The 11,085-nt window shown below is 44.0% G+C and overlaps 2 protein-coding genes across 2 annotated transcripts in view; both read left to right on the forward strand.

Annotated features, from left to right (window-relative positions):
• The first annotated feature begins 536 nt into the window (after positions 1-536).
• On the forward strand, positions 537-4,962 carry LOC109484294 (complement factor H-like). Its single transcript, XM_019787552.1, has 7 exons — positions 537-729; positions 1,224-1,412; positions 2,206-2,397; positions 2,858-3,049; positions 3,510-3,704; positions 4,166-4,347; positions 4,822-4,962. Exons 2-7 carry the CDS (start codon positions 1,352-1,354, stop codon positions 4,960-4,962), a joined length of 963 nt encoding a protein of 320 aa, XP_019643111.1. The 5' UTR covers positions 537-729; positions 1,224-1,351.
• Positions 4,963-6,213: 1,251 nt separating this feature from the next.
• The window catches only part of LOC109484295 (complement factor H-like), a 6,166-nt gene continuing 1,294 nt past the window's right edge, over positions 6,214-11,085 (forward strand). Inside the window, exons 1-7 of the mRNA XM_019787553.1 lie at positions 6,214-6,306; positions 6,754-6,948; positions 7,632-7,826; positions 8,276-8,470; positions 8,903-9,094; positions 10,068-10,259; positions 10,700-11,046. Of these exons, the coding sequence (XP_019643112.1) occupies positions 6,246-6,306; positions 6,754-6,948; positions 7,632-7,826; positions 8,276-8,470; positions 8,903-9,094; positions 10,068-10,259; positions 10,700-11,046 (1,377 nt within the window). The 5' untranslated portion in view covers positions 6,214-6,245. The remainder of the gene's footprint in view (positions 6,307-6,753; positions 6,949-7,631; positions 7,827-8,275; positions 8,471-8,902; positions 9,095-10,067; positions 10,260-10,699; positions 11,047-11,085) is intronic.

Consider the following 11,085-nt stretch of genomic DNA (forward strand, 5'->3'; position numbering starts at 1 on the left):
CGTTTGTCTCCGAAATGTTCTTTTCTATCACCGCTAGAGGATTGCGAGGATCCACCAGACCCAGAAGACAGGGATCTAACCGGCTGCGACCCCCCTGGTCCTCCCTACAAGCATTGGGCTGTGTGTCACTACGAATGCGCAGAAGGGTACACTGGTGACGGCGGGGACGGCGGGCTCACCTGTAATGATGGAGTCTGGGAGGAGTCCTACGATCCCCTGTCCTGTCTACGTACGTATGTCTCTGTGCCCGCCGTTTCCTGGCGTTTATCTGGGCGCTTCATTTATATTTAATGGTACTTTGTCTAGAATGTGTTTGGAAAACGTGTATTTGAAGTTTTTTTTGTCCAGCGAATTGTATGTAACATGGGCAATGTCTTGTTCAATTGCTGATTTGTGAACTCATTAACCGGATTAAAACCTGATTTTGAACAAAAGTCTGTTGATAATGTAAACTAATGCCAAATTCCACAGCGGCAACGACTACAACCGGTACTACGCCTCCACCTACAACTACCACAGCGCCACCTACAACTACCACAGCGCCGCCCACTACAACCACGGCTCCGCCTACAACCACCACAGCGCCACCGACTACAACTACAGCTCCGCCTACAACCACCACAGCGCCACCCACAACCACCACAGAGCCACCCACTACAACCACGCCTCCACCTACAACTACAACGGAGCCACCCACTACTACTACGCTTCAGACTACAACTACCATACGTATGTATCTTTCAAGCAGTGTTATGTATGCCAATGAAATGACATTGTGATAAAGATAATATGAATAAATGAATGAAGACCTTTAAGTCTGATAGGAAGTGCTTTTTGTTAGATTGCAAGATTAAAATCCGAATCTACTCCCAAATTTCCCTTTCAGCCAGGACATGCTCATCGGGTGGTTGTTTAATAAGTTTTTTTAGCTATCGCGTTCATATATAAACACCGCCACATAAGATCCCAAGATTTCGTCTAAAATATTGAGATCTTTGGAATATATCTTGAGTGTGTCCAATTTTAACGAAGCGTGAAGCCCCCCGCTGGGGGTCATTATGATCCGCTATGGCAGAGACGTTTTTGACAAAATATTGGATATGTACCTCTAAGCTGTAAACAGCCAGAGAGATTAGTCCAAAGTGCTCTGCTCAGTCCAATAATAAGAATGCGTTTAACGTTGATAAAAATTGTGTCTATCGAATGTTGTTTTCTGTCACTAGATTGTGATCCACCGCCAAATATAGACAACACCATCATAGACTGTGTCGCCCCCTACAAACATGGGGACGAGTGTACCTACACATGCATCGCTGGGTACTGTCCGGATCCAGACGGCGGCACCGGCAACATGGTGACCTGCGTGGATGGAGTTTGGTTTTGGAATAATCTTCCCCCCATGGAATGTAAAAGTACGTATGTAACATTTGCCTACCGTTTACTGTTTTAATCGTATCTGTCTATCCATGCCATGTGTGTGAAGTCTTCCCGGCCCCAATTTCAGGTTATTCGGATTTAACATTAGGGCACAATAGCCAAAAATAAACATTTTTTGTCTGAAAATAGCCAAAAAGCCATATTTCACACAGTTTTAAAGTCGTGTATGTCAAAAGCGTCAATTGCATTCTTTGGACATGTGTCCAAGGTATCCCCATACCGAATTTCAGGTCATTTGGATTTAATATTAGGGCACAGGAGCGAAAATAGTCAAAAAGCCCTATTTTTCACAATTTTAAAGTGGTGTATGTCAAAACCTTGCATGAGGTTTTGTAGACATATGTCCAAGGTATCCCCATACCAAATTTCAGGTCATTTGGTTTTATTACCAGGGCTCCAGATCCCAAAATGTATATTTTTAGGTTGAAAATTGCCAAAAAATCATCTCGAGATGCTATGGAAAAATCTCAAGATGGTTTAGAAATATCTTGAGACCTTTCGTTTTCATCTTAAGATTTTCTGAAAGATCTTGAGATTGTCACATAAGATCTCAAGATTTCGTCTAGAATATTGAGATCTTTGAGATATTGAGCGTGAATTATGATCCGCTATGGCAGAGAAGTTTTTGACAAAATATTGGATATGTACCTCTTGGCTGTAAACAGCCGGAGAGATTAGTCCAAAGTGCTCTGCTCAGTCCAATAACAAGAATGCGTTTAACGTTAATAAAAATTGTGTCTATCGAATGTTTTCTTCTGTCACTACCAGAGGATTGTGATCCACCGCCAAATATAGACGACACCATTATTGACTGTGTCGCCCCCTTCAAACATGGGGACGAGTGTAACTACGAATGCAAAAACGGGTTCTGTCCGGATCCAGACGGCGGCACCGGCAACATGGCGACCTGCGAGGATGGAGTTTGGGTTTGGGATAATCCTCCTCCCATAGAATGTAAAAGTACGTATGTAACAGTGACTACACTGTTAACTGTTTTTCACGCATCTGTCTATCCATGCCATGTGTGTGTAAAGTCTTCCCAACCCCAGGAAGAGGCATCCTATTTTGCAACCATCAAAAATCCTCAAATTGCCAGGTTGAATTTCCCAAACTGTTCCAAATTTTCCCTTAGCGACGACTTCTTCAGACAGTGTAAAAGATGTTTGGCTAAGAATTGTTTATTACTTATGGGACTAGGCACATGTAGAAAATTAAAATATTGGGTCAATATTGCCTGTTGGCTGTAACGTTATTCATTGTTCAATGCCTGGTTCACAAAGTTCTAAGTCTGAAACTTTGTTTTATGTGACTCGTCGGTTGATAGTGTAAGCTAAGACCGAATCCCTCCCTGTTTTTCATCTAGAATGCGGTTAACGTTGATGAAAATTGTGTCTTTGGAATTTTTTTCTGTCATTGCCAGAGGATTGTGATCCACCGCCAAATATAGACAACACCATCATAGACTGTGTCGCCCCCTACAAACATGGGGACGAGTGTAACTACGAATGCAAAAACGGGTTCTGTCCGGATCCAGACGGCGGCACCGGCAACAAGGCGACCTGCGAGGATGGAGTTTGGGTTTGGGATAATCCTCCTCCCATAGAATGTAAAAGTACGTATGTAACATTGCCTATCGTTTCCTGGTTTTCACGCATCTGTCTATCCATGCCATGTGTGTGTGAAGTCTTCCTGGCCCCAGGAAGATTCTTCCTATTTCGCAACCGTCTAAAATCCTCAAATTGCTAGGTTGAATTTCCCAAACTGTTCCAAATTTCCCCTTAGCTACGACTTCTTCAGACAGTGTAAAAGGTGTTTGGCTAAGTATTGTTTATTACTTATGGGACTAGGCACATGTCGAAAATTAAAATATTGGGTCAATATTGCCTGTTGGCTGTAACGTTATTCATTGTTCAATGCCTGGTTCACAAAGTTCTAAGTCTGAAACTTTGTTATATATGACTGGTCGGTTGATAGTGTAACCTAAGACCGAATCCCTCCCTGTTTTCCATTGCGAATGCGTTTAACGCTGATGAAAATTGTGTGTATCGAATGTTTTCTTCTGTCACTACCAGAGGATTGTGGCGCACCACCAGTGCTAGACAACGCCAATCAAAACGGCTGTGTCGCCCCCTACAAACATGGGGACGAGTGTAACTACCATTGCATCGCTGGGTTCTGTCCGGATCCAGACGGCGGCGCCGGCGACATGGTGACCTGCGAGGATGGAGTTTGGGTTTGGGATAACCCTCCTCCCATAGAATGTAAAAGTAAGTATGTAACAGTGCCTATACTATTTCTTGTTTTTCACGCATCTGTCTATCCATGTCATGTGTGTGTGGAGTCTTCCCGGCCCCAGGAAGAGGCATCCAATTTTGCAACCATCAAAAATCCTCAAATTGCCAGGTTTGAATTTCCCAAATTGTTGCAAATTTTCCCTTAGCCACGACTTCTTCAGACAGTGTAAAAGGTGTTTGGCTAAGAATTATTACTTATTGGATTTGGCAGCATGAAGAAAATCAAAATATTGGGTTCAATATTGCCTGTTAGCTGTAAAGTTATTCATTGTTCAATGCCTGCTTCACAAAGTTCTAAATCTGAAGCTTCGTTAGACATGACTCGTCGGTTGATAGTGTAAGCTGAGGCCATATTCTTCTGTTTTCCATCTAGAATGCGTTTAACGTTGATGAAAAAAAAGTGTCTATCGAATGTTGTTTTCTGTCACTACCAGTGGATTGTGGCCCACCACCAGTGCTAGCTAACACCAATCGAGGCGGATGTGTCGCCCCCTACAAACATGGGGACAAGTGTAACTACCATTGCATCGCTGGGTTCTGTCCGGATCCAGACGGCGGCACCGGCAACATGGTGACCTGCGATGATGGAATTTGGGTTTGGAATAACTTTCCCATGGTCTGTAAACGTAAGTATGTAACAGTGTCTATAATTTCCTATTTTTCACGCATTTGTCTATCCATGCCATGTGTGTGTGAAGTCTTTCCGACCCCAGGAAGATGCTTCCTATTTTGCAACCGTCAAAATCATCAAATTGCCAGGTTGAATTTCCCCAACTGTTCCAAAATTTCCCTTAGCGACGACTTGTTCAGACACTGTAAAAGATGTTTGGCTAAGAATTGTTTATTACTTATGGAATTAGGCAGCATGAACACATTAAATATTGGGCTCAATATTGCCTGTTGGCTGTAACGCAATTCATTGTCCAATGCCTGGTTCACCAAGTTCTACATTTTGTAGATTAAAACGTTGTTATATATGACTCGTCGGTTGATAGTGTAAGCTGAGACCGAATCCCTCCCTGTTTTCCATCTAGAATGCGTTTAACGTTGAAAATTGTGTCTATGGAATGTTGTTTTCTGTCACTACCAGTGGATTGTGGCCCACCACCAGTGCTACCCAACACCATCCGAGGCGGATGTGTCGCCCCCTACAAACATGGGGACAAGTGTAACTACCATTGCATCGCCGGGTTCTGTCCGGATCCAGACGGCGGCACCGGCGACATGGTGACCTGCGATGATGGATTTTGGGTTTGGAATAACTTTCCCATGGTCTGTAAACGTAAGCATGTAACAGTGTCTATAATTTCCTATTTTTCACGCATCTGTTTATCCATGTCATCATGTGTGTGTCGAAGTCTTCCCGGCCTTCCTATTTCGCAACCGTCAAATTGGTAGATTGAATTTCCCAAACTGTTCCAAATTTCCCTTACCTACGACGTCTTCAGACAGAGTAAAAGATGTTTGGCTAAGAATTGTTTATTACTGATGGTATTAGGCAGCATGAAGAAAATTAAAACATTGGATTCATATTGCCTGTTGGCTGTTACATTATTCATTGCTCAATGCCTGGTTCACCAAGTTCTAAATCTGAAACTTTGTTATATATGACTGGTCGGTTGATAGTGTAAGTTGAGGTCAAATTCTTCTGTTTTCCATCTAGAATGCGTTTAGCGTTGAAAATTGTGTCTATCGAATGTTGTTTTCTGTCACTACCAGTGGATTGTGGCCCACCTCCAGTGCTAGCCAACACCATCCGAGGCGGATGTGTCGCCCCCTTCAAACATGGGGAGGTGTGTACCTACACATGCATCGCTGGGTTCTGTCCGGATCCAGACGGAGGAGCCGGCGACCTGGTGATCTGCAACAATGGAATTTGGTTTTGGAATAATCCTCCTCCCATGGTCTGTAAAAGTACGTATGTAAAAGTGCTTATTGTTTCCTCTTTTTCACGCATCTGTCTCTACATTTCATCTGTGTGTGAAGTCTTCCCGGTACCAGGAAGATGCTTCCTATTTTGCAACCATCAAAAATCCTTAAATTGCTAGATTGAATTTCCCAATCTTTAGGCACTAATCCTTCACACAGTGTAAATAAAACATATTAGCACACTGACTTAGCTGCTTGGCTATGAACTGTTTAATAGTTATGGGATTAGGCGGCATGGAGACACTTAAAATATTGGGCTCAATATTGCCTGTTGGCTGTAACGTTATTCATTGTTCAATGCCTGCTTCACAAAGTTCTAAATCTGAAACTTTGTTAGATATGATTCGTCAGTTGATAGTGTAAGCTGAGGCCATATTCTTCTGTTTTCCATCCAGAATACGTTTAGCGTTGAAAATTGTATCTATCGAATGTTGTTTTCTGTCACTACCAGTGGATTGTGGCCCACCTCCAGTGCTACCCAACGCCATTCGAGGCGGCTGTGTCGCCCCCTACAAACATGGGGACAAGTGTAACTACCATTGCATCGCTGGGTTCTGTCCGGATCCAGACGGCGGCGCCGGCGACATGGTGACCTGCAATGATGGATTTTGGTTTTGGAATACTCCTCCTCCCATGATCTGTAAAAGTAAGTATGTAACAGTGCCTACACTGTTTCCTGTTTTTCACGCAACTGTCTATCCATGCCATGTGTGTGTGAAGTCTTCCCGACCCCAGGAAGATGCTTCCTATTTTGCAACCATCAAAAATTATCAAATTGCCAGGTTGAATTTCCCAATTTTCCCTTACCTATGACTTCTTCAGACAGTGTAAAAGATATTTGGCTAAGAATTATTTATTACTTATGGGATTGGGCAGCATGCTGACATATTGGGTTCAATATTGCCTGTTGGCTGTAACGCAATTCCTTGTTCAATGCCTGCTTCACAAAGTTCTAAATCTGAAACTTTGTTATATATGACTCGTCGGTACGGTTGATAGTGTAAGCCAAGGCCAAATTCCTCTGTTTTCTATCTAGAATTGCGTTTAGCGTTGAAAATTGTGTCTATCGAATGTTGTTTTCTGTCACCACCAGTGGATTGTGGCCCACCACCAATGCTAGACTACGCCATCCGAGACGGCTGTGTCGCCCCCTACAAACATGGGGACAAGTGTACCTACCATTGCTTCCCTGAGTTCTGTCCGGATCCAGACGGCGGTACCGGCGACATGGCGACCTGTAATAATGGCATTTGGGTTTGGAATAATCCTCCTCCCATGGTCTGTAAAAGTACGTATGTAACAGTGCCTATAATAGTGGGGTCGTGTGGCGTAGCGGTAGCGTCTTCGACCCAGACTCGAGAGGGCGAGGGTTCGAATCCTGCCCGATGCCACCGATCTTGTGCCCTTGGGAAAGGCACTTTACACGACTTTCCTCACTTCACTTAAATGCTGAGGTCACATCTCCAAACCGGGGCCCGGCCGGGCTGCTTCGATTAATGAAAAATCAATAATTTACATCAGTAATATACGCAAAGAGTTCCAATTATTAATTTTGCCGCCTTTTTTGTGCTGTGTTGTCTTTTACATCATACTTTTCGTTTCATAAGACTACCCGGCCGGGCCCTGTTTTGGAAATGTGACCTCAGCATAAGGTGGATATGAGTACCTAGCTTCGGTTAGGGACGTCCCTAGGATAGGACGTTAAATGGAGGTCCCGTGTTTGGGAGAGCCGAACCCCACGCACGTTAAAGAACCCACCGCACTTATCGAAAAGAGTAGGGGACGTTCCCGGTGTGAGTGGTTCAAACATTACAGTCCGGTCTCAGGTTTGACATCTTTGAAGAGGTGATAGTCACCTGTTATGTCAATCCTTCCACAAATGTGGTAAATCGTCATAAAATAACATGAAATTTCCTATTTTTCACGCATCTGTCTATCCAATTATCGAATGTTGTTTTCTGTCACCACCAGTGGATTGTGGTCCACCACCAATGCTAGACTACGCCGACCTAGACGGCTGTGTCGCCCCCTACAAGCATGGGGACAAGTGTACCTACCATTGCTTCCCTGAGTTCTGTCCGGATCCAGACGGCGGCACCGGCAACATGGTGACCTGCGATGATGGAGTTTGGGTTTGGAATAATCCTCCTCCCATTGAATGCAAAAGTAAGCATGTAACAGTGCCTATGATTTCCTATTTTTCACGCATCTGTCTATCCATGCCATGTGTGTGTGAAGTCTTTCCAACCCCAGGAAGATGCTTCCTATTTTGCAACCGTCACTACCATCATATTGCCAGGTTGAATTTCCCAAAATGTTCCAAATTTCCCCTTACCTACGACTTCTTCAGACAGTGTAAAAGGTATTTGGCTAAGAATTGTTTGTTACTTATGGAATTAGGCAGCATGAAGAAAATTAATACATTGAGTTAAATATTGCCTGTTGGCTGTAACTTTATCAATGGGTGGTTCACAAAGTTCTAAATCTGAAACTTTGTTATATGTGACTCGTCGGTTGATAGTGTAAGCTAAGGCCAAATTTTTCTGTTTTTCCATCTAGAATGCGTTTAGAGTTGAAAATTGTGTCTATCGAATGTTGTTTTCTGTCACTACCAGTGGATTGTGGTCCACCACCAATGCTAGACTACGCCGACCTGGACGGCTGTGTCGCCCCCTTCAAACATGGGGACGTGTGTGACTACCATTGCTTCGCCGGGTTCTGTCCGGATCCAGAAGGCGGCACCGGCGACATGGTGACCTGCGAGGATGGAATTTGGGTTTGGAATAATCCTCCTCCCATTGAATGTAAAAGTAAGTATGTAACAGTGCCTATATGTTTTTCACGCATCTGTCTATCCATGCCATGTGTGTGAAGTCCTCCCGGCCCCAGAAAGATGCTTCCTATTTTGCAACCATCAAAAATCCTCAAATTGCTAGATTGAATTTCCCAATTTTCCCTTACCTACGTCTTCTTCAGACAGTGTAAAAGATATTTGGCTAAGAATTGTTTATTACTTATTGGATTGGGCAGCATGATGACATATTGGGTTCAATATTGCCTGTTGGCTGTAACGCAATTCCTTGTTCAATGCCTGGTTCACAAAGTTCTAAATGTGAAACTTTGTTATATGTGACTCGTCGGTTGATAGTGTAAGCTAAGGCCAAATTTTTCTGTTTTTCCATCTAGAATGCGTTTAGAGTTGAATATTGTGTCTATCGAATGTTGTTTTCTTTCACTACCAGTGGATTGTGGTCTACCACCAATGCTAGACAACGCCAATGTAAACTGTTTCCCCCCCTTCAAACATGGGGACGAGTGTGAGTACTATTGCTTCCAAGGGTACTGTCCGGATCCAGACGGCGGCACCGGCGACATGGTGACCTGCGAGGATGGAGTTTGGGTTTGGAATAATCCTCCCCCCATGGAATGTAAAAGTACGTATGTAACAGTGCCTATAATTTCCTATTTTTCACGCATCTGTCTATCCATGCCATGTGTGTGAAGTCCTCCCGGCCCCAGAAAGATGCTTCCTATTTTGCAACCATCAAAAATCCTCAAATTGGTAGATTGAATTTCACAATTTTCCCTTACCTACAACGTCTTCAGACAGTGTAAAAGATATTTGGCTAAGAATTATTTATTACTTATTGGATTGGGCAGCATGATGACATATTGGGTTCAATATTGCCTGTTGGCTGTAACGCAATTCATTGTTCAATGCCTGGTTCACAAAGTTCTAAGTCTGAAACTTTGCTATATATGACTCGTCGGTTGATAGTGTAAGCTAAGGCCAAATTCTTCTGTTTTCCATTGAGAATGCGTTTAGCGTTGATGGAAATTGTGTCTTTGGAATGTTTTTTTTCTGTCACTACCAGTGGATTGTGATCCACCGCCAAATATAGACACCACCATTATGGACTGTGTCGCCCCCTTCAAACATGGGGACGAGTGTAACTACGAATGCAAAGACGGGTTGCCGCCACATCTGGGTTGGTGGTGACTAGAGCTCCCTAAGCAGTCTCGTCAAAATTCAAAAAGTTGTTGGGATCGTTTCGCCACTTCTACGGAAGCAAATCACCCTAACTTTCATCTCCCATACAACATCTCTCAGGAGAACATTCAACACTCAAAGCTTCTTTGAATTTCCTAAACTGTCAGGAATCATTGAAATATTAAGAACATGACACTGACATCTGTCTGCTTATGGCATATGCTTCTCTATCAGTTGGCTATGGGATAAGGCAGCGGGGAAGAAAGTTTAGATGTTAGCTGTAGCATGAGCAATTTGTTCAATGCCTTGTACAATAGACTATTCCTGGTCTAATAGTGGCAAATTATTGTCTGTTTTCTATCTATAATGTATTCGATAACGCTTGTCTCCGAAATTTTCTTTTCTATCGCCGACAGAGGATTGTGAGGATCCACCAGACCCAGAAGACAGGGATCTACTCTACTGTGACCCCCCTGGTCCTCCCTACAAGCATTGGGCTGTGTGTTACTACGAATGCGCAGAAGGGTACACTGGTGACGGCGGGGACGGCAGTCTCACCTGTAATGATGGAGTCTGGGAGGAGTCCTACGATCCCCTGTCCTGTCTACGTACGTGTGTCTCTGTGCCTGCCATTTTCTGGCGTTTATCTGGGCGCTTCATTTATATTTAATGGTACTTTGTCTAGAATGTGTTTGGAAAACGTGTATTTGAAGTTTTTTCTGTCCAGCGAATTTTATGTAACATGGGCAATGTCTTGTTCATTTGCTGGTTTGTGAACTCCTTACCCGGATTAAAACCTGATTTTGAACAAAAGTCTGCTGATAATGTAAACTAATGTCAAATTCCACAGCAGCAACGACTACAACCGGTACTACGCCTCCGCCTACAACTACCACAGCGCCGCCCACAATGTTCTATATATGTTTGATCTGGAGTTCATGTCATGAAATTGAACATAAACAACCATTGATTAATGTGCAAACTCAGAACAACTTCCAGGATGTCTTCCCAATTTGGTCTGTTTTCTAACATCCGTCTCCGTCACCAGATCCAACTTCGACTCCAACTCCGACTCCGACTACAACTCCGACTACAACTCCGACTACAACACCGACTACAACACCAACAACACCACCTACAAGTCCCTCTTCACCTGCTACAACATATCCACTCACAACTTCGACAGCACCGCCTACAACCACCACAGCGCCACCCACTACAACCACGCCTCCACCTACAACCACCACAGCGCCACCCACTACAACCACGCCTCCACCTACAACTACCACGGAGCCACCCACTACAACCACGCCTCCACCTACAACCACCACAGCGCCGCCCACTACAACCACGCCTCCACCTACAACCACCACAGCGCCACCGACTACAACTACGGCTCCGCCTACAACCACCACAGCGCCACCGACTACAACT

Source organism: Branchiostoma belcheri, unplaced genomic scaffold (genome assembly GCF_001625305.1).
Source record: "Branchiostoma belcheri isolate BF01 breed outbred unplaced genomic scaffold, Haploidv18h27 scaffold7, whole genome shotgun sequence".
Lineage (NCBI taxonomy): Eukaryota > Metazoa > Chordata > Leptocardii > Amphioxiformes > Branchiostomatidae > Branchiostoma > Branchiostoma belcheri.